This window comes from Nelumbo lutea, chromosome 8 (assembly GCF_056320005.1).
Source record: "Nelumbo lutea isolate HS-2025 chromosome 8, American lotus-T2T, whole genome shotgun sequence".
Lineage (NCBI taxonomy): Eukaryota > Viridiplantae > Streptophyta > Magnoliopsida > Proteales > Nelumbonaceae > Nelumbo > Nelumbo lutea.
In genome coordinates, this window is record NC_142691.1 from 8,715,775 (window position 1) to 8,740,019 (window position 24,245).

General features: G+C 38.7%; 1 protein-coding gene across 13 annotated transcripts; it reads right to left on the reverse strand.

Moving 5' to 3' along the window:
• Positions 1 to 1,479: 1,479 nt before the first annotated feature.
• On the reverse strand, positions 1,480 to 22,647 carry LOC148842547 (homeobox-leucine zipper protein ATHB-15-like). 13 transcript variants are annotated; one of them, XM_088958704.1, is made up of 20 exons: positions 21,896 to 22,591; positions 21,711 to 21,784; positions 20,939 to 21,632; positions 20,692 to 20,851; positions 20,433 to 20,533; positions 20,239 to 20,329; positions 19,842 to 19,937; positions 19,644 to 19,757; positions 19,471 to 19,554; positions 19,187 to 19,342; positions 19,025 to 19,099; positions 18,546 to 18,652; positions 18,263 to 18,455; positions 16,940 to 17,125; positions 16,700 to 16,780; positions 15,978 to 16,112; positions 15,352 to 15,677; positions 14,806 to 14,911; positions 4,035 to 4,184; positions 2,635 to 2,967 (listed from the first exon to the last, which is right to left on the reverse strand). In XM_088958704.1, the coding sequence occupies exons 3-20, from the start codon at positions 21,151 to 21,153 to the stop codon at positions 2,821 to 2,823; spliced, it is 2,523 nt and encodes an 840-aa protein (XP_088814830.1). In that variant the 5' UTR covers positions 21,154 to 21,632; positions 21,711 to 21,784; positions 21,896 to 22,591; the 3' UTR covers positions 2,635 to 2,820. The 13 variants fall into 13 exon arrangements, with proteins under 13 accessions (XP_088814828.1, XP_088814826.1, XP_088814819.1 ...); XM_088958698.1 differs by having other exon boundaries at positions 4,035 to 4,196; XM_088958702.1 differs by adding an exon at positions 1,480 to 1,770 and having other exon boundaries at positions 2,784 to 2,967; positions 20,939 to 22,647.
• Between the last annotated feature and the right edge of the window lie 1,598 nt (positions 22,648 to 24,245).

A 24,245-nucleotide genomic window follows, 5' to 3' on the forward strand; every position in this document is an offset into this window, starting at 1 on the left:
TGGCCATGTTTCTCCCATATCCTCACCATCCCCATATCTAAGCATATTGGGCTATCCCTTGCCCAGTAATTTGGGCATGTCATCTAAAGGTTTAAGGGTATCATCCTTACATGAACAATAAGGTCATGATCCAATGCCACTGATCATTGGGTTACTATCATCCAAGCTAAACTTTTAACTCCTTATCATCATAAAACTTGTCTTGGCCACTTGGGCTTGGACATCGTGTCATCTTGTGCTGCCAAAATCTACAACCATTACTAATTATATCAGAGCTTTCAAGAGAGTGCAAAATACAACCGTCTACCACTTTGTGACAAATGATATCAATGCCAACATGGTGCTCATCTGAAACGGCATTTTCATCAGCAGCAATAATCGTGGATAGTGGGGTTTATTATGCTCCTATTCAACAGGATTTAAGAAAACTTGCGAACAATGATCCTACGGTTAATACTACATGGTGTGTATGGTGCATGCAACCTCTCACAAAAAAAAAAAGCAGCATATATTCATTTCTGTGAGGCATGAATGGTGATTTTACATCTTAGCCCGACAAAGGATGGATCTTTGTTCCGAAGCCTTACAAAAACACTAGTGAGGCGGGGACAATAATTCAAAATAATTGGTTTATATTGATGGTTGACCCAAGAATATTTCTCAATGGCATTATTAATTTCAAAAGGGAACCTACAAATTTCGGCAATTGGGGCATGATGGTAATAGAATCGAATTAAGTGGATTGATGGACATGCTCAATATACGTGAAGCGTTTGCATGCAAGGACATTTTCATTATTTTTTTAATGGGTGCATGTTTAGTAGCATCATTGGTAAAACTGCTAGGTGCAATAAATATTGTATAGTGAAGACCTTGAGGTAGAAGAAGGGCGGACCTCCTTGAAGCAATTTAAGTAACCCATTCTAGAGATAAATGTAGTTCCTAACTTCCTATGGCCAACATAAAACATAGCCATGGCATGGTATGAATAACGCCAACACGACATGTGAAATTTGATAGGCCAGCATTGTAAAATGATCTCTCAAGCATAGATGCCAAGATGGGTGAAAGGCAATAAGTGCATATTTGCTCATACCAATAAAATCTACCATCATTGGGTTAAACTTTAAGGCAAATGTGTTCAGGTAGACATCTCTGGAGAGTCGGTGCATGCCACTAACAAGTTAGACCCATGTTTACCAAATGACTGACTCCAACAGTAGGCTAGACTAATTCACCATGCGGCAACACTCGATTCGATGGTAGCAGTGTGATTCTTCGACCATAATGTATTTTTCAAACTCTTTGAATGCCTTCATGCTTCATTATCAGAGGGAGAGGTTACTGTAGCGTAGTTATGTCTGTATCATATCCTCACCAAGGTTCAAAATATAAATACGCACTCTATGTATCAGCAGACGCGTACTGGTACTAAAACCTATGTTAATTATATTTTTTAGTTTTTTTTTCAGAACTTGATTTTTGGGCATGTTTTTTATTAAAATAAAAAGATACTGAAACACCTGTATACAAACATTTGGGAACCCAAAAGATACGATACAATGATACGCCCGATATAGAGCATATCATATCAAAATTTTGAACCTCACCTTTCCCATATTTAAGCGCATTGAACTATCCTTGGCAAAGTGTCCTTGGCTGTAATTGACTTGCCGTCTCCCATTGGCATGTAAGAGTCACCTCCCTTGGCCGCTAATCATTATATCAAAGCTTGCCCTAGCTGCTTGTACTGAAACGTTGCATGGTCATCTACTGCCAAAATCAACGACCATTATAGATTTATAGATAATAGAAGCAAACTCAAGCCCACGCAACTACAACTAGTGGGATTAGAATTGATCACCATATCTACCTATTAACATATGCCCCTTTACTCTGTTTTTGCTTTTTAAGTTGCTTGTAGACTTTACATTGTAGGGTGACAGTTATTCCAGTATTTCTTCCGCCCCAATCCCAACACAATTTATTACGTTGCATAACTATAAATGCTCAGCAATGAATTAAGCGGAGTCTCGAACAAAGCCCCCCAACTCCCCAGCAGCTTGCTCAGGCAGAGTATCGAACAAATAAATGCCACTGTCAACATGCAACACAAGTGAAGGCTCGGGAACAACCCATATTCTTAAAATGGCCAGTTTTTATAGATTCTTCCGCCCCACAAATTTTTATAGGTTTGTACAGCTAAGACAGTGACAGATGAGTGAATCTATCACAATTCAAGGACTAATGTAGCATAGGGTGGGGGTTTGGGTCAAAACCAACAAAAATCTGTGGGAAGGAACAAACTACAAATTTTCCTAAAATGTAAATATTTCAATGGGCATGATTGTTCCAAGTTCAGATATGCGCCCCACAATGTCCCACAGTACATCCTGCCATATATTGGAAACATCTCCCGATGATGACATCATCAATTCTGGTACTATCATCGTGAGATGTTCCCAATACACGGCGGGGATGTGCTGTGGGCCATTGTGGGCTATCAGAAAAGGGCTATCAGAGTATCAGATAAGTTGACATTGACCCTCGCCATCCGGGGTGCTGGATACAAAAGGGGGGAGAGAAGGGCTCGGAACAAGCAGACTCAAGAAGGAACAACCGGAAAAAAGTGGGTTAACAAAAACAGGGCCTAGATTCAACTGAAGCTCACATTAGAAAACAATAATGAGGTTATTCTAGGATCTCCATAAATAAAGATCAAGAGGTAAACAAAATGGAAAAAGAAATAATAAGGTTCGGGTTCTTTCACTCTTCGTTCTTACTGTTAATCTGCTTGGTCAGAACATTGAATCAGAGTCATCAGACAAAAGACCAGTTGACGAACAAAAAGCAAATGCAGTGAGCATTTTCTTCTTCGTTCAGAACTTTCCAAGCAATTCCTCTCTCATAGGAGACTGGCCTGCCCATGCTTGAGAGACAAATACCACCCTGGAGGCAAGCAAACCCCTGCAGAGTGTAGAAAGAGAGGCAAATAGTTAACAATCTATAAACTTGTCCCCAAAAAGAATTAGTGCTGAAGAATGATGTCGTGCTTCTGAAAAAGCAGATTTCTTTTGTGTAAAAGATCCCAAATACTCAATGTCAAAGTCAACCATACATTGTTTAATACAGTAAATGCCATATGATCATTGGCCAAGGCCATCTGGGTGCGACATCTCCGTGATAGGCTACTCAAGACTAAGAATATATTTCAATCCAAACACGTGACAGCTACTCTAGCTACCTAATTACTTTTAACATTCCAGTTTCCACTAGTATTACTCTGGTTAAGCTTTGAGACAACTGACAAAATGACTTCGGGGGCAATGATAATCAAAAGAAGTTACCCTACCAGGCTCTTCTTAAAATGATAACCACCTATCATGTTGTCTAAAATGATAACAGAGATGGAATTAAAGCTAAAATATTGTATCGCAGAACAGCTGCAGGAATTAAGAATTTTCAGATAGATGACTGATTAGGGATTAAGGTGGGACAAGACTATTGATGATCCCCCCCCCGCCCCCCCCTCATGGCCAGAAACAGAGTTGCATTTGACAATGTGTAACATGGGATCACATAGAGTATGAAGTTAATAACATTTTATTTTCAATGCCATTTGAATGGATAAATTCTCTGGAATGGTGTCCTCAAGGACTGTTGAAAGAAACAATGACATTTCAGAGTTTCCATTAATAACAAAATTCCACTGATGACTATGCATGATGAATTTGTACTTTCAAATCCTATGAAAGCCAAACATATCTTTTAATTTAGATTCAACTGAAAATAACTCATTAAGAGTTTATCTTTTCTCATAAAGATTATAAAGAAATATTACAAAAAAAAAAGTGTTAACAAAATTCCACCAATGATTATGCATGATGAATTTGTACTTTCAAATGCTATGAAAGCCAGACATATCATTTAACTTAGCTTCAACTGAAAATAAATCATTAAGAGTTTATCTTTTTCTCATAAAGATTATAAAGAAATATTACAAAAAAAAAAGTGTTTGAAGGGCAGTGCAAAACCTGCTGCATTATCTGTGGGAACTCTAAGCTGAGAGTCTTTCGTCCATGGTCATCAAATATCTTCTCCAGAGTTACGTCTTGTAGTGCAACTAAAGTTGTCTCAAGCATGTCCAAACCTGCCTGATTTGCAAAGGTGAAAACTGGTAATGCCTGCATCAACCACTGAATTCAGATTATACTTGCTCAGATGCCAAACATAAGAAAGAAAAAGAAGGGAAATTACCAAAAAGTATCATTTCATTTTCCTATACCGAGATGAAAAATGGCATTCATTGTGTATTTTGATTCTTCATTTACGTCAAATAAGTAGAAAAAGAAAAAAAGTTACATACCATGATGTATGCAAATAGATAAACTGCGTACACGGTAAGCCCAACACATAAAGGGGTTGAGCATAATGTTTTACATACTATTATTTTACTCTCATCTATAAAGTTATCTAGAAATGTTCCTCTAGAATTTACAGAAATTTGGATTCTAACATGTATTCAGCACAAATACTTCATCCATTTAATAGAATCCACAGGATACTGGTTAGGTGTTATCCTTCTAACCTCTCTAAAGATATAAAGGCATCATAAAGACAGATGTTGAGGAAACAGTGAACACACTTTGGACCACTTGGTGATTAGGATTTCAAAAGCCATCTCTTATGGTTTCCCATTTAGACTGCACAACCAATGTTGGTCTTTCCTTGGACTGAAACCTGTTTTCCAAATTAATTTAGGACTGCAACCTGGAACTTCTATGTAAGTCTTGTGTCTACAGGCTTATTTCATATCTCAACAAGTCTTTGACAAAGGCACACAGCACATTCATATGCTGTGATGCATTGGTCAAAGCTGCCAACCAAACAAATGATGTAGGACAAGAATGAGAAAAGTCCTACAACCTTCACATGGTAGGAAGAAAAGGCAAAATTGAAAATTTAAATTATAGAGAAAGATATTCGGATCTGAAAAGAAAAGAGAGAGAACTATTGCAAGTTTACAACTTTAAAGTTAGAGAAGAGAGAGGTAAAGATAACAAGCTTAAAAGCAGGCAACTTCAAAACAATCTTTGTTACATCAATCCTACTCTAAAATTCCAATTACAATGACTATTTATTGACTCAACTTAAGGGCCTTGAATTTCCCTTTGCAGGTTAGACTAAAAAATTTATCCAAAACAACTTCTAATAGTTTCAAGACACACCCATAGATAACCCACAAGGACACTCAAGTAACGACTATTACTCTAAACTTACTCAAATGACACACTATAAATCCTACTGGAATTAAAAAACCAGAAACAACTCCAATAGAGACCAAAAGAAATAGAAAGACCCAAATCTCGTTATAGACTGATATCCTATCACTAAAATAGTTATTACTCCCTCAAAACACATTGGATTTAAAATATTCAGGTCTTATGGGATAGATAACTACCTATCCAATGACCCCAAAATCATGCATAACACACAAGTGTTAACCTTAGGCTAAAAGAAATTTGATGTGATACTATCAACTTTAAGATAACTATTCTGCCAGAAAGACATGATACTTGGAGGGCTTTTACAAAGCACACTCACCCACGTGACTTTGCTAAATAACCATCTAATTAGTTACCAACTTTATGATGGCAGTTGATTGGTTACAAGCATTTCCAGTATCATGTCTTTCTGGTATCATAGTTGAACTCAGAAAATAACTTTCAAAAGACTCAAATTCACCAAAATTATATACACCAAAAAAGTATAAAAATTCCACTTGATAAGGAATTGAAAGAAAAATGACTTCTTCTTCCATGCCTCCCATCAGCATGAGAACTGCAACAGGGTCGAGCTGTAAACATTCTAACCTTGTCAAATCATCCCAATGCATTGTTGCAATACATCCTTACATCCTAGAATAAAAATCAGGTATCAAAATATACTAGTCATATTGCTATTATTCTCAAGATTTTTTCCTATATGAAGAGGTGAATGAAAACATTTCATTGATTTTATAGGAATTGTTTTTCTATTTTAAGTCGTATTTCATAATTGTACAAGGACTGAGAATTTCCAATGAGAGAGATGGAGAAACTTGGTGGTGGAAGAAGATTACTGGGTAGTAATTGGTTGGTCCAATGTATTAGGATTGAGACCATGGCCTCATAGATTCATGCTGAGAAGAAATTCTAGCAACTAACCTGAATTGTTCATTGATATTGGTTCTTAGATCCATAAATCAAAAGGCAGTCACACTGGCTAGGACTGGGGTAAACACAGCACACCTAGTACTGGGATTGCTGGGGCCTGGGTTGGGAATATGTACATTTGTAGATTCTACCTAATGTTCTGCTTGTTTTTGTTTTCACGATTCCTTTTCATGTCTTCCTATGGATGTTAAGTGATTTGTACTTCATCCTTTATGTCACAGCATGAAAAATTGTGGTATTTTTTTATTTTTGTAATGTTGAATACTTCAATCTGGGGGTGTGCTAGAACTTTAAGTGAAAGACCATTACCCATCGTTAGTCCCAGCTATCTGGGTCTTTGGGAGGGGTAGACTGGATACGATCCTAACCTTTGACATTTTTTTGCGCAAAGTGGGTGCTCACAGACTTTAACCTACATTCACATGTTTGCAAGCGCAAAATTAGACCATTACACCAAGCAGTGGCCCCTAGGTCTGCTAGAATTTTAAGTGAAAAGCATAATTCAAGTGGAGATCAAAAATCAAAAGATTCAGGTTTTTCTAAAACAGAGTTACTGCAAGCAGTGTTTTCAACCTGTCGTTGGCCCAGCCAATCAGACCATTTGACCCATGACCCAGTCATGAACCTGAAATTTCTTTGAAAACCATTGGCTTGGTAAGATCCATGCAGTTGAACCATTGACACAGTCAGTGGGTCATGGGTAACAAATTACAAGAAAACTTCCGAACAACATAATTTTGCACTCAATGATTGCATTGGGTGATCAATATAATTTCAGGACTATTAATTTTGCCCAAAAGAACTTTTTTAACTTTGCACATGGCAATTTATCTTCTTACTATATCTTTTTTTGTTCATATATAAAAAAATGTAAGAATTAAAGAGAGGGAATTGAATGATGTGAAAAGTAGTACTTCAAATTACATTTTAAACATCACAATTAACTATGGATTAAATTAAAGAAATGAGTATTTTAGTCAAAAGAAAATTCCACAATCTTATTCATAATTTTAATAGTAGTGTAAATATAAAACTATAAATGTTTTCAATTTTTTCTATATTTTTTTCTCTATGTATGCAAAAATAATTTTGTTATGTACACTTTTTTTTGTTTGATATTATACATGTGCCCAAATGTTTTTTTGTAATTTTCTCATTTTTGTGTTTTATAAATTATATTAAAGGTTGACGCATTTGACCCAAATTTTGAATTATTGATCTTTGCCAAATAGGAAAATAATTTCATTTTTGGTTAGTTTTAGATTATGTATTTCATTTTCATCATCAATAAAAATAATTCTTGTGTATTACACTTTTTTTATTTGATTAAATAAAGTATCATAAATGTGTCTAATTGTTCTACATTTTTGTAATTTTCTATATTTATTTTTATTTAAAATTTTATTATCTAACTATGATTACATGGGTTCACCAATTTGATTCGAATGGTTGAATTGCTAGTCATCACTTGGATAAAGAATGATTTTGTTTTTAAGTAGGGTAAATTGTTGAAACCTCCATTGAAATTGGAAAATTGAAATCACCTCCCCTAAACACAGTTGCAAGTATACCCCCTTTGTTAGAATCCTCTAAGAGGCACAAAATGGCATGCAATTATCATTGAGGTTGTTTCTACAGAAAAAGCAAGGTGAATTTTACAAATAACAAAAAAACAGAGAATTTAAAGTTGTAGCTTTGCCTTTAGTAGTCGATCAAGACAACAATCAGCCTTGAATCTAAAAGTAGAAAGGTTTCAGATGGAGAAAAGAAGAAGAAGAAGAAAGAAGAAAAGAAGGAGAAGCAGAATTACACAAGGGTTTTAGAAAAGAGAGAGAGGGACTGATTAATCAATCTGCCGCCCCACTCTTAATATTTATATGTTTACTAAATGTAGAAAAGGCAAACTTGCCCCAACTCTTCAAGTAATGACTTCAGCCATAGGATTTCAGTCACTCCATTAGCCATTGATCTGTATTCATCTTCAGCACTAGAGCGAGAAACAACACTTTGTTTCTTACTCCTCCAAGAGACAAGGTTACCCCCTACAAAGGCACAACATCCAGAGATAGACCTCCTATCATCAACACTCCTAGCCCAATCAGCATCTGTATAGACCTCAATCTTCATGTGATCATTATTCTTGAATAATATACCTCTACCTAGACATCTCTTCAAGTATACTAATATTCTCTCAACTGCAAGGAGGTGGGTAGTTTAAGGAGAATGCATGTATTGACTGATAACACTAACTGCATAACTGATATCTGGTCGGGTGAGACAAAGATATAGGAGTTTCCAACCAATCGTTGGAACAAAAAGCTCTCCACCCTCTGCACTGATCTTGTGATTTTGTTCAATGGGTGTATCTGCAGGCTTGACACCCAACTTTCTAGTTTCTACTAACAGATCTAGAACATACTTCCTTTGAAAAATAAAGATCTCATGTTTGGATCTAGCAACCTCAATACCCAAGAAGTATCATAGTGCACCCAGATCTTTCACCTCAAACTCTTGATGAAGGAGTTGTTTGAAGGACTCAATCTCACTATTATCATTCCCTATCACCACAATATCATCCACATATACAGCAAGCAAGGTTAAAGAAGAGTCCACTCTTTTAATGAACAATGTATGGTCTGACTGGGCATGTACATAGCCGAATTTTCCAAAAGGCTTGTCTAAATCTATCAAACCAAGCTCTAGGGGACTACTTTAGTCCATACAAGGCTTTATTCAACCGACAAACCTTCTTACCTATCTCTGCATCATAAAATCCAAGGGGTAATTGCATATAGACTTCTTCCTGTAAATCTCCATTTAGAAAGGCATTTTTAACATCCATCTGGAACAAAGGCCAAGAATAACTCGTTGCAAGGGCTAACAGAACTCGATCGCTACTGGGGCAAAAGTCTCCAAGTAGTCTATACCATAAGTCTAAGTAAATCCTTTTGCAACTAACCGGGTTTTATACCTTTCAATGGAACCATCAGCATTATGTTTCACGGTAAATACCCATCTACATCCAATCGGTTTCTTTCCTTTGGGTTGGTCAACTAGCTCCCAAGTATTATTCCTCGGAAGGGCATCCATTTCAACCTTCATTGCATCTTTCCACTCAGGAACTGACAAGGCTTCCTACACTGTTCTGGGATAGGAATATCAACAATGGAAGTGAGAAAGGACCTGTAAGAAGGAGATAGGCAATCAAAGGACAGAAACTGGGAAATGCAGTGAGTTGTGGATGTGGTGCAATGTCGTTTCCCTTTATAGACTGCAATAGGGAGGTCAAGGTCATCCAAAGAAAGTGAAGTAGCAACAGTAGAAGGTATCTCAATGGGACCTGGATCTGGATCTGCAGAACGAACTAGGGCTAGCCTGGACTGTTGATGATCGAAATCAACCTACCTCCACCGCATGTGATAGACTTTCAACTCCTGACACCTCTGACAACCCTCCCCATTACAGCCCTCATCACTCAATGGAATGGGTAAAGGAACTTCAGATGAGTTAACCCCACTCTCACTGCTCTCCCCCCGAGGAAAAAACCCCCCATTCTCACTACTCTCCCCCTGAGGAGAAACCCTAGGGTAATAGGGGACCTCAAAGAAAGTAACATCCATCGAGACAAATCTCCTCTCGAAAGTAGGTTCATAGCTGCAATAACCCTTCTGAGTGTGTGCATAACCGAGAAAAATGCATTTGGAGGCCTTAGGGTCAAATTTGGAACGATGAGGTCCAATAATCTGAACAAAGCATGTGCAACCAAAGGTTTTAAGAGGAACAGTAAATAATTCTTCATCTGGGTATAGAAGGGTAAACAGAGGCTTCATGTCAAGAACCCGTGAAAAAACCCGATTAATGAGATACACTGTTGTGAGAATAGCATCGCCCCAGAAACGTATAGGCACATTGGAGGTAAAATGCTTCCAGCCACCTCCAAAATCTGCATATTCTTCCTCTCGGCAACCCCATTCTGTTGTGGTGTATAAGGACAAGTGCTCTGGTGAATAATCCCATGATCAAGTAGATAAGAGGCCAGTGGCTTGGTAAAGTATTCTTTCGCATTATCATATCCGAGGATTTTGATTTTGACCCCAAACTAGGTTAAAATCATCTGATGAAAGGTCTGGGTCAGAGCAGGAACCTCATCTCAAAAACGCATAAGGTAAACCTAAGAAAAACGGGTATAGTCATCAACAAACAACAAGAAATATCTGAATCCCCCCATAGAAGGGATGTGATACAGGCCCCAAACATTAGTGTGCACAACATCAAAAGAATTACTACTTTTATTACTCAAGGAATAAGATGTTCTACAATGCTTTGTGATGAAGGGGAATTTGGCCCGACCTCGTAACAGGGAGACACGTGGACGTGACTCGGCATAAGCGACAACTCAACATGACCAAATCGGCACGTGGACGTGACTCGGCACAAGTGATAGCTCAGCATGATCAATTCGCTACAAAGCGACCTCGGGTACCATGATACCCCGAACTAAGGATATCCCGAACTAAGATCGTCTCAGTACCAGATCGCAACCAGGATAACAGAACCAAGTTCACTACAGATTGAACCCGGACAGATGAACCACCTCGATCAAGACTACCTCGGAACGAATATACCTCGGCGCAAGATCACACCAGGACCACCTCGGTCCAAGAGTACTTCGGCATTCATATTCGATCGGACCTAAAGAGCACGAGCTCAGGAAGCTCGCCACCAGGCAACCCGATACCTTACAGGCAGCTCGCCTCCCGTTTAGGCCGACCACCGCATGGCAACCCCGAGGGTCTCACCACTGTGTTCCACGTCTTACAGGACCGTACCTCGCAACTACTATATTAGCTCACCCACTCCCCGGTTCAAGCGGGAGAGGGCAATCTTGCCGGTTTGTGGCATTTTACCCACCTAACACGCAAGCAGATCCCATCACAGCAAGGATCAAGGAAACGCTCCACCAATCCACTGGGAATCCAATATATAAAGACTTCACCCCCCAGGTGCGAAGGTATGTTTTGATGTGTAATCTTTGCTCTCTATCTCTCTAACTCACTGTTATCATCTTCAAGCACTCTACTACTACTAAGTGCTAACTTAGCCATCGGAGCGTCCCCGCCAAGTAAGCCACCCCGAGATCTCTAACTCCTCTCTTGCAGGTTACCCCAGTTCTCGTCGTTGTTGACAACCAGATCATCTCCAATAGGGAGCAACCGGATTACGTCACATCACTTTGCAAGCTCACAACTCTCATATCTCAAATTTGACATCTGAACTGACTCAAACAAATTAGGAAACACTCTTCAAAGACCGAAATGATAAATGACATAACCGATTATGCCAAAGTATAACTGAACTAACAGACTTAGAAACAAAAGACTTCTTATCTTCATGATCTTTCGAATGAGAACTCTCTCCAAGCAGATAGATCCCACTCGTATCACGGCCAGTCTCAATCACATTCCTTGTCTCCAAGTCCTGAAAAACACATCGGCCAGGGAAGAAAGTTACTGAACAGTTCTGATGATTTGTAATACTAGTGACTGAAAGCAAATTATATCAAGCTTAGAGACATGCGAGACTGAGGATAAGGAAATGGTATTAGACAATTTGATGTCTCCCTTGCCAGAAAATGGGAACAAGGGAACCATTAGCAATGGACACTTTATCTCTACTAGAAGATAAGTGATAAGTAGTGATCAGTGATAGCAAACTAGTCATATGGTCAGATGCACCCGAGTCTATTACTTAACAATATTCAATGTTACCTGGAGTTGAAGCATGGTAAAATAAGGCCCGAGTACCTAAATGAGAAAAGGCTGATGTGGCAAGAGCTGATGATGACTGAGATGACTGAACTGAATTCCGAACCTCCTTTTCCAACTGTATTAGGACAGCCCGAACAGTAGCTAGGGTGTCTAGGGGCGTGCCTTTTGTGCCCGATGAGGATGCAGAATCGGTATTGACAGCCACATGAGCATTACCCCTTTTTTTCCTCAGTTTTGTTGGGACTAGATGAGGGTGCAACTTCCAACATGTCTTTAGTATGCTTGGGTTTCTTGCAATGTTCACACACTAGATCCCACTTATCTTCCTTCTTCATATCTCTTTCTGTATCACCCCCAGACTTAGGTTTAACCGCTGCCAGGGCTGGTGGGAAGGGTTGATGTTGCATCATAACCTTTCTCCTAGTTTCTTCACTATGCACCAAGGAGTAGGCTTGAGATAAGATCACACTGTCCCTTGTTATTATCTGTTGTCTCACAATATCATAATCAAAATTTAGACCAGCTAAGAATTCAAACACCCTATTAGTCTCAACTTGCTTTCTATGAATCTATGCATCTTTCTGACTTTCCCACTCAAATGTTTCTAGATGGTCAATTTCATGCCACAGAGATTTCAAAGTAGAGAAGTAAATGGAAACTGGTTTCTCTCCTTGCTTGAGGTTATAAACCTCACACTTCAATTCATAGGCCCTAGCAACATTAAGGGGTTGGGAGTAGGTTTCTTTCATGACATCCCAGATCTTCTTGGTTGTTTTTGCCCACAAATAGTTTCGGCTGATATGTGGCTGCATAGAGTTGCACAGCCATGTCATAACCAAGTAGTTCTCCTGAACGCACTTGGTATACATTTGGTCCTCATTGGATGGTTCTTTCACATCTCCCAATAGGTAGCTAAGTTTTCATCTTCCCCTAATAGCCATCATGGCCGATTGGACCCATTCTAAATAGTTGGATCCATCAAACCTCACAGTTGTAATCTGAAATGCAGTCTCAGACATATTACCAAAATTGCTAGTCCCAAAAACACCTTCCCATGATTCTTGAACTCCATTCTTTGTTAAGAATCAGTAATCAAAAACTGTTAGAGCTACTATAATAGAAAACAACACTTAAACAACTTATCACAGTCAGCCTAGGTCTTCCACAAACAAGGGAAACAGAATTATGTATGAACTCAGTTCGGATCTGATCTGAAACCAATCGACAATTCAGAATATAAACAGTCCAATTCTTGATAAAGGTTCTCACCCCCCAAAACAGGCTTTGAAGCCAAAACAAGTCTAGAACTCACTTAGAAAACAATCTGGAATGCTGAAACAGATTTAGGGTTTGATCGTAGGGTTAAGGAAATCTTTGTGAGAACAGAAACAGTGCTCAGCCGCACCTTCCAAATAGGTTCACAGTCAAATATGGTCGTATGGTTAAGGACAAACCCTAAAAAAAACAAAGAACTTTGATCGCCTCTGAGAAAAATAAAGGAGAGCTCAGCCGCTCCTCCTAGATAAGTCCAACCTATCTTTGACTGATGACGATCTCAAGGAAAGATAAAAACTTACCCAGAAAACTCTGATCACCACCTTCAATCTTGGCCTGTACCCTAATATTGATCCTTTTAACCTTCTCAGATTCTTCCTGATTACCAAAACACTCTCCAAGCCTCTACAAGCCTTCGGACAGCTGCTAAACCCTTCTGGTAACCTCCAAGAATCAGCCAGCAAACAGTTCTTTCTAAGCTTCTAGCCCAAGGCAATTCTCATGTGGTCGGCTGGACTAGACACACATGAGAAATCCTAGATTGGTTCTGATACCAAGTAGTCAATCAAGACTACAATCAGTCTTGAATCTAAAAGTAAACAGGTTTTAGATGGAGAAAAGAAGAAGAAAGAAAAAGAAAAGAAGGAGAAGCAAAAGTACACAAGGGTTTTAGAAAAGAGAGAGAGGGACTGATTAATGAATCTGCCGTCCCTCTCTTAATATTTATATGTTTGCTAATTGTAGAAAAGGCAGATGTGTCGTTAATGCTTTACATGGCAAATAAACTAATAATAAGTTGAAATAACAAGCTGTTTGAAATAACTACCAACTAACACTGACATAACTAATAAAGAGTACATGGTGTGCTGTCATACGAACACAGTGGGAACCACAGTCGTGGGGCCCACATCAGTGTTCACTACACCTTTGAATGGTTGATGTGAAGAGTAAATTTGGAAAATAAATCAATTTAGAGAGAGAGAGAGATTGGAAGGATTTGTGCAAGTGATTATATGAACAGAACATTTGGAAAATAAACATTTTGATCAAAAGTACTGCATGGGCCTTTTATCATTTTCAGGCTTCTTTTTAGAAGATTCTCACATAAAGGATCTACATGCAGCTATATCAAAAAGTTCAGAGGAGGAAATTGCAATTATTAAACTTTAAAAGAGGTTTCATCAACAACCAAAAACTTCAAAGGAGGTTTTAGCAATTTATTGAAGTTTTAAAATATAAGGGCTTATAGTGTTAAAAGTATTGGAGATAAATCTAAAAAGTAGCATTTATTAGTAAAAATAAACTTAAATATAGGATTTAATAAGAGAGAATAAATTGCATTTTCAACCCTCATAATTAGAGATAGACTAAATACACAAATATGGGCATTTTGGTCAACAAAAGTTCCACACCCTCATTCATACTTTGTGTAGTATATATATATATATATCAAAAATGCTGTCATGACCACAAGAATTCCAAACAATAATGAACATAGAAAGATATCTTGAAAGTGAAAAAGAGTGGGAACAAGTCCAACAGTAAACCTTCAAAGTGCAGCACATTATAGCATCCTGGTGATGCCACAATGTTTTAAGAATGGATTCACTTCCTTCATTGCTGGGTTTGAACAGTTCCATACCCAAATAGTTCCTGCCAAAGAATGTATTCAATCAAAGAAAATTCACAAAAAAATGTGAACTTAGGCTTGGTTCAAATAAAATAGCTCTACTATAATTCAGATCAAGTCTGGTAAGGCTTGACATTAGTTGCATAAGGCACAATTGGAAACAGCCTCTCTGTATGTGCAGGGGTAAGGCTTCATACCTCTGTCCCTCCCCAGACCCTGCATTGGCGGGAGCCTCGTGCACTGGGCTGCCCTTTGGTTTCATAAGGCACAAGGTTTGACTGTCACTGATTCTCTTGTGTGCTTTACAAAAGCATACTAGAACAACAGCTACCCATGATGCACAAGGGAATTAGAGCCCTACTAAGTTATGTACTTGACATCTTTTAACAGACCACACTAAGCCAGAAACATGTCTCAAAGATAGACTACAGATGTTATATGTTGGTGAGCTCATGTGACACACCTATAGCTACGGCAAATCCAACGGGCAAGTGTGTGTGCTTCAGGAGTTCCTGGTGGTGGTCGAAGGCCAGAGTGAGAGCTAAGATGAGATGGCGAGAGGGCCAGAGCTACTCTCTGAACAGATGATATAATGCTGCGAACATATTGCCGAGCCATGGATGCAACGTTTTCATGCAAATGGCTCTCAAATGGAAACTGAAATGCTATTGTCATCACAGATCTCATGCTGCTGCTGTTCCCAGAATAATCACCAGATACTCTACTTCCAGTAGCCCCAACCTCAAGAGCAGAAGCAAGGTCCAGCGTGCGATTTGGACTTGAGGCATCCTGTATGGCATTATCAGTAAGGATATTGAAATCTCAAAGGTAAAAGAAAGAGAAAGTCAATCCCGAATGGCATTATCAGTAAGGACTTGAGGCATCCTGTATGGCATCCTGATATATCTATGCTTAAACCAATACATTGGAAAGTCGATCAGCACTATGATACCTAGAAATGTACAAGGGTGCCATATAGTGTTGGATACTTCAATGTATTGTAACTTCTGTACCTGACACCTTGTCCAGTCATGTCCTTGCATGTCTGGGTAATATAGTTATTATGCTGGTTTTTATTTGAAGACTTACCACCCCTGAGTCAAGAGGGATAATCCGGAATCCAGAAGGTAGAAGAGGCGCATCATCAGTAAAGGCGGCACCAATGGGAGCAAATATGAGTTCGGAACACATGCCAACAGCATTCTCATCCACACCGCTATAATGCTGCATCAGCAGTATGCAAAATTGGGGATTAATTTGAGGCCAATTTACGAGGATTGTGCACTCTTAACCTAAGGTACCAAGGACAAAGCACATAGAACAGAACTGTGAAATGATATTCTGTAAAATAACAGAAAACCCAAAAAACAAAAATAAAACAATATCATTTAGCTCAAATCCTACACTGTTTGATTGTTAATTATTTGTTTACCTTCATGGTTAAAGGGCACAAATGTACTATCAACCAATATTATTGTTGTATTATATGCACTTTTTCGATTTACATGCTCTATAATCAAACTTTCCACCAAAGATCTCCACTACATACATAAAATCAGCATTTACATCATATTATGGTTTCCTTTCAATGGAAGGGAGGAGGTGCGTAATATGTGAATAATGTGATATATCTAGGCAAAGCATCTCCAAAACTATGTCCACATAAGTCCAAGACCACATCCATGTTAACCCAGGTTGACATTTGTGCTCCCCATAATCGGATCAGGATTCCCAAATCATTTCTTCCAAGGCAAAATAAATGAACAATAAAATGCAATGATCCATTGGAGCTTGGATCAAAGAATACTTACTTGCAATAGAAACACGTCATTTGGCATGACTGAGTTGTCCTGACAAGGACCAACACTTTCCAATTTAATGATCTCTAAGAACTGCTTACAAGTTAGGATAATAGCATCAGATACAAAATAATCAGAACAAAGCCTTATAGAGTTCAAGTAGTAATGCATTGCCAATATCAAATTCAAATTTTAAAAAGATCAAATGTAATACTGCCAGTTGTAAAGTGACCTGACATAGAAATCACTTGCCTCTTCATGCTCAATTGTGTGAGCCAGTGGAAGAATAACCTGGCCTCCAAAACTTGCAACTCGAGACACTGGCTTGCTACAGGGCCCAGCTTTAAGAGCTGCAGCTGAGTAAGCATCAATATTACTGTCTGCCCACTCTGATCGGTGTTCTCGCAGGAACCTGAGAAGTATTGCAGGAGGTACATTCTGCAATAAAAGAATGATGTGGGAGCAGAACAAATCAAACAAGATTTCAATTAGATGGCACTTGAATAATTAAAAATCTCACTTTTTTATTTCCACATATTCCAATGGATTACAATTACACATTAAATGTTAAAATTCCACAGCAATCATTACAAATAGGTTTTAGTCTTTCTGTGATATTTAAAGTTGTAACAAAAATAATTGATTCTTATAAAACTTTTTCTTTGATAAAAACATCCAAGATCTTCATGGTGCCTCCTAAGTACTTTTAACTGAAAATTACTTACAATTAAGTTGGCTCAACTTAAAATGGATAGTAACAAAGAAAAAAGATATCACTATAGGATTTGATAATAAATACTATTTTTTATAATAAACAGAATACAAAATACTATAGCCTTCCTAAACTCCAATTACAAACATATTAGGTGATTTTAGTTAAAACAAAAAACAAGCTAAGGTAGAACAAAAATTATGCAGAAACATTTTTTATAAATTTCTACAAAGACCCCGGATTGCTGGGACCAACATTGGGTAATACCATTTTTTATTAATAAAACATTATTCCTTGAAAAAATAAAACAAGTTTATGGCAGTCATGAGACCACATGTACAAAAATTAAGTGCCAGAAATGCAAGTGTTGAGTTGGACAAGAAGGAAAACTAGAAATAATAGGATCAGAAATGAACTTACGCTATGAGTAGCTCCAATAGGTGATAAAAATTGGGAAAGTGGACCAAGATGGTTTGGGTACATGCAAAGAAACCATCTAGAGCACTAGTAAGAAGAAGTGATATGTTACAAGTTGAAGGGGCTAGAAGAGCTAGGGACAGACCAAAATGGGCATACATTGGAGTGGTGAAAAATGATTTATAGGCCCATAACAAGTTCATAATTTGATATGGCTCACCCCATATAGTTGGGATAAGGTTTAGATGAAGATGATGATAGTTTGTTAAAAGACCAAGCCTGTAGGTTTATTTCATTTTATTCCACTTTTTTCACCAATAGGAAATTTAACAAGAGGATAAGAGATGAAAAAATGCACAAAACAAGCATGCACACACAAAACTCTGACTGAATTCATTCTCTCTTCCTAGAGAATCTAGTAAATTTAGCATGTTTAGTCTCCTGACCTGTAAAAGCATGGATGCCTTAGCACATAGGATAGCATTGTTCATAGCTGGAAATCCATTTACAAAGGCAAGATTAGCACCCATTATTTTGCCAGGGGATGAATTTAAAAGGATGGTCACATCATCTAAGCCATCATTTCCCATCATGGACCATCCCTCATCTGTAAAACCATTAAGAGCTTCATTGAAACCCCTACAAAACAAATTTTATCAGATTCCATAATATCAAAATAACCATAACCAATTCAATTAGAAGATATAAGAGGGAATAAAGTATGCTTACCTACTAAGCCTCTGGCTAAGTGCTCGTAGAGCTGCAGGCCTTCTTCCCCAACCTGTGACAGTTGACTGAGAAACTTCTTGAGCAATCTGTCTCAGCTGGCGTAAAGCCTAAGTGGAATAGCACACAAAAGAATAGAACCATAAGATATTCGTCCTTTGATCTCCCCCCCCCCCGGAAGAAAAAAATTCTTAATCAATCTTTCTTGGCAATTCCATTTTGTGCAGATAAGAAATTATCTCCTAGGATTTGGCTTATTCTGCTTATTCTTTAAAGGAGAATATTTACAAACCAAAAGACTACAATGTTTTTAAAAATAAGATATCCGATAGTTTTTTTCCAAAGTAGACAAATTTGTGTTGAAGAGATATAATAAAAAAAAATCAAGGATATCCCATGTGTGGTGTTATGCTACATGTAAGGTAAATAAAAAGAAATGCAAGAAAGAACTCTACCAAGATGGTAATGGAAGATAGCCTTACCGCCATTGTTGCCCTTTGAGCAAGAATGGTTGATGATTCATAGAGTGGACGCAAAACTTCAGGTACACTAAATGCCTAATTAAGAAAATGGAATTCTAAAGATATCAGTAGTCATCTTAGAGAACAAATATATCATTTAACACGGGAGAAATTGAAATGTACCTCCAAATCCATATGATCAACAATGTGTATTATCGACCCTCCCCCTTCACAGGGTCTTATGAGATACCCACTTGGTTGCATTTCTGCCCTCACAAAATGTTGCACTATTGGCATGCTCGGACCACCCTGAGTATTACTAAGTGATCTTTCACAGACCTGATGATTGCATGGCATATATATAAATTTGTGGCTCCAACATCAAACAGATTGAGAAAACAACAATCAATTAAGAGGTTTGTAGATTTCCTGTCCCCAAAAGAGAGGCAATTTGTGAAGCTGCATACCACAAGACTACTATCATCCAAAAGAGAAGTGTAGCGCAGCAACCAGAAGTCACGAGGAGGTGCCAAAGTTGTAGGCGCGTATAGCTAAAACAAGTGAAAAACAAGTACATGAATTAACAAGAACCGAAGCTAAGGCATGCATGTTTTTGGGCAGTCCAACATTTGGCACCCACCTGCATATAAAGCAGCTCAATGGTTCCACCATTTCCAGTTGGCAGCACATTTAAGACATCCACAGCTCGGCAATCACGAAACCATGAAGGCCGATCTTTGAGGATTTCTGCAACCTGAAATGAGCGTAGTCTATAAAACCATTCACAAGTGAAACAAGCATAAAAGAAATGAAAATAGCATGTTAAGAAATAACTCACCCTGGTAGGCTCGAGTCCTACCAAACCACAGACACGTGCTGCCACACCAGTGCAACCATGAGAAATAGCAACGATTCCTACGGAATCCGGACCAGGCTGAACAAACAAAGACAAATTTGGAGGGTATGATATTATTAAATGAATTTATATCAGAAGAATGTAACACCAATATATATATATATATATATATATACAATCTGAAGAGATCTATAAATGTCAAATCATTCTAAGACACAAAACTAAAGATATTGGCATAAAAAATAGAAAATATCAGAATAGATGAACATCCAAAGATGGGGAAGCTACTTTTCTTTAAAAACTGTGGTTAGTTTACAACCGGGAGAAACAAGTGTCAGCACATTGATAAATAGACAAGAAAGAGGAGGCTAGGAGCAACCTTCATCCCAGGCATTTGGACCCACTCCACAGCAGTTCCAGTGGCCTTTGAAAGAAACTCTGTTAAAGTCTCCTCCGCAATAGACAAAAGTCTATAAAAAGTACAAGCATAACCTCATTAATCATAAAACAGGATCATCACAGAACACGAAACTAGAAAAGGTTCTAACATGAGCATTCCAGTATTCTACTAACCCTGCAGGACTAGCATCCCTTGGCGGATGCTGAGGTGTTAGATGGTGTTGACCATTGGTAACCACTGACTCACAACTTGCGTCTGTGGTGGCAAGGGTCGTCTGCAAGAGAAGAAATGAAACAAAAAGCCATGTTTCAGGAACCAAGGAATCTAAATGAAAACAACGGCGTTAATTCGTTCACGAAATATAAATGAAGATTAAATATAAAAGCAGAACAATATTTAATGAACGAAGTATAACATCAATAGCTCCCTCACATTCTGAGTCTGTTGGCGAAAGTAGCTATTCTCGTATACCAGCTGTGACACCTGCTTCTGCAACCTGTCGTTCTCCTCCATTAAAAGTTTGTTCATGGCCGTCAGCTTTCTATTTACAGCTTGAAGGCGTAAAGCTTCTTTTCTCTGCTTCTCTCTACATCTGAAGAATAAAAAACAGCGTGCATTTTCGGTAAGCACACATTAAATGGTAACGGATTTATAATTCAGAAGCAGAATTCATTAATACCTTCGGTTCTGAAACCAGACTTTAATCTGTTTGGGCTCAATATTGGAGAGAATCGGACATTCTCTAATTAGTTGTTGCCGACGAATGGAACTGGGCTTGGGGCATTCGTGATAGAACCTTTCCAGCGCTTCGACCTGCTCAGGGGTATAGCGGACATATTTTCCGTTGTCCATTCCAGCTTTAAACTCATTGCAGTATGTCGCAACAGCCATCATTACCGCAAAACAGTGGAGAACGAACACCAGAAGCCGCACAGTTCTCTTCCCAGTATATTAACCACTTCTTCAAGCGCTGGCCAGAAAAGACCACAGGAAACGGTTTTCGACCGTTTTCGAGATTGAAACAATCAACACTCGATAACTAGGATTGGTGATTTAAGCTCCACTGACATCGATAGAGATCCAAGTCTCTGCATAATACTGGCCAATCGGTCCAATCGACCAGAAGGCAAAGGAAACTCTGAAGAAAGAAATATTAGCGAGGTTCTCGTCTCGAAATTCAAGTTTTCTTCTCGAATAATCTCGAAGTACTCGTGCTGAGGGGAAAAAAAAGGAAATCCAGTTGTGAATTTGCGATTCCCCAAATCGAAACGTCTTCGTCCTTCTATCCTCAGTATGAGGAAAACAAGAAAAGAAATAGATAATTCGAGATTGTAGCAATAAACCACTTTAAACGTCCTCAACTCCTCTTTATCCTGGAAAAATCAAAAAGAACTGACGGTTTACGTTTATTTCACACACATGTGAAGTATTGAAGTTTGTTTTATGCCCACCGGAGACGTTTAGACACCCAGGCCTGAAACAGTATACACAGCGATGTTCTCTCTCTATAACCTCCAAAAACAAACTAAGAAAGTCGAGAAAAGAATTAGGTCTTGTATTATTTTTTTTTCTTTTCCGTTATCTGAAGCTCGTGTAAACAAAATAGATGAGATGTAAAGAAGAGGAGTTTTCACACCAGGGATTCCTCGAGTTTCTAGTTACTTTCCCTCTGAAACGATGTCGACGATTGGAACGAGTTGATGTTTCGATTCCCCGCAAAAGTCGGGAACCAAGCCAAATTTGTTTCCCCCGCAAAAGTGCGTTCAAGAACACTACATTTGAAACTTCAAATAAGAATTCGAACCAGAGATTTCTCAAGATCCGAGCTTTGTCTTGTCCTTCAATTCGACAACAGCATCAATCAACGAAGGAAACCTCGCTCGTAGCGATTTCCAGGATCTCATCCAGCCCTTCTAAGCGCGCGAACTCGTACAAGCGATCTTCACAGTTTGAAGTAGTTTCTCGCTCGATCTTAGGATTGCCAGACCAAAAACAACAACAAGGCTCTCCTGCATAATAGCATCAGAAAAAGATTATCCACAGGGACGGACGTTGTTTGTTTGGCAACGCTGTTGAAATCGACAACCAAAGATTTTTCACTCAAGACGATATTTCAGCCATGGCGATTCTCCGCAGCTCTAATTTTCCATTTCATTCGGAATTTTAGCGGGAAAAGCATTGAAGAGCAGGAGATTTCAGGCAGAAACCCCTCTTTCATCTATTGCTCCATCACTCTCTTACACTGGTTCGTGAACTTCGGCTCAGCTCCCTCGGCTATGAGAAAGTAGGCTTTTATGTGTAAGATATTATTGGACAAAAATAAACGTCTTCCATAATATTCTGCCCTAGTCAAATCTTAAAATTGCAATAAATGCATCAAGTTGCGCCGAACTGTCTCCCGCCAATATCCCAAAAATAAGAGCCGAATGACTTGAATTTAGTGACGCAATAGATCGCGAGCCCCGGTTTACTCACGCATGAATAACATAATACAGATATGTTATATTCTGTATATAGATTTTTAGATTTACGAACAGATAGGGTGAAAAGTTTGAGTAAAAAAAAAAAAAAAACGCAGGGGGCGAAGGAGGTAAATAAACGGAAAAGCAAGGGGGATTGGAGATGGAAGAAGATTCATGCGTATGTGTATTTTGGAATCCGAAACGTAAAAAACGCAGGCATTGGAGGGTTGCGTGGGTCAGAGAAGACAGAATTATGAGGGCTCTGCATGCGCCTCGATTTCTCCTCAATTTATAGCATCATCGGATTCGTCATCATAATCGCAATTCCACATCATAACATGTCTTACATACGTATATACACATAAAGCATAATTCAGATATTAAAAAAAACGGAAAAGTACGGACGGGGCCTGATGAATCGATTTTTTTGCCTAAATACATAGTTTTTTGTCGGTTTCAAGTGACCAATGACTGAGGCCAAATTAGATAAATTTGGCTTGATGAACTAGGCAAGTTAGGTGGCGAACTGACTATAGTGTCAAGTTGATTGCGAGGAATCGAATTGATCAGATGGTGAATTATTTGTGAGGTGTTGAGCTATTTATGAGGCGTCGAATTGCCTAGGTGTCGAGCTGCCTATGAGGTGTTGGGCTAACTAAGTGGCAAGTTGCCTGTGAGGTGTCGGGATGACCAGGTGCAGGGCAGGCTGTGAGATGCTAGGTTGACAAGGTAGTGAGCTGCTTGTGAGGCGCTAGGCTGACCAGGTGCAGGGCAGCTTGTGAGATGCTAGGCTGACCAAGTGCAAAGCAACCTATGAGATGCCGAGCTGGATTTATGAGCTTCATTGCTCTTTAGGGACCTGCAAGGAACCAAATGTCAGAGGACTCGGGGGTGGCTAACTTGGCAAGGTCACTCTGATACTTGATTCAGTACTCTTATAGTAGACTGTGAGCTAAAAATCACAAAGTATGAGAGCTATACCTTGCTTTCTCCCCCCACTTGCCATTGGGGTTGGTGCCTTTATATAGGCCTTGCTCATGTACTGCCCCCGAGATCTCCGAGAGGTTGTGTCTAACTGGTCCGAGAATTGTGGGGTATGCATGCCGAATTTGTTGGCGAGCACGTCTCGCAGGTCGCCAGGTCGACGCCTAGGCCAGGCCGCCAAATTGGACACTATCAACTTGGCTAAGACAATTTATTGCGAAAGTGATTACGGGTGTCACGTGTCACAATATCATTGGAGGGCCAGATTCGCACTCATCAGGGCCCATAGAGAAATACTTCATATTGTTTATTTTTTATTTTCTGGTAAAATATTGTTTATTTATTTTATTTTAGGTTATATTCCAATGATTTTATGAATTTACTTAAAACAGCCATAATATATTATAATCACCTAAACGTAAAATATTCAAAGGGCATGGGCTCATAATTCTTTATTCTAAAATTATTCTTAATATTTTTTTATATAAAATAGAATTGATCAAACAGATTAAACATAAAGCGGTTGGTGTCTTACTAAGG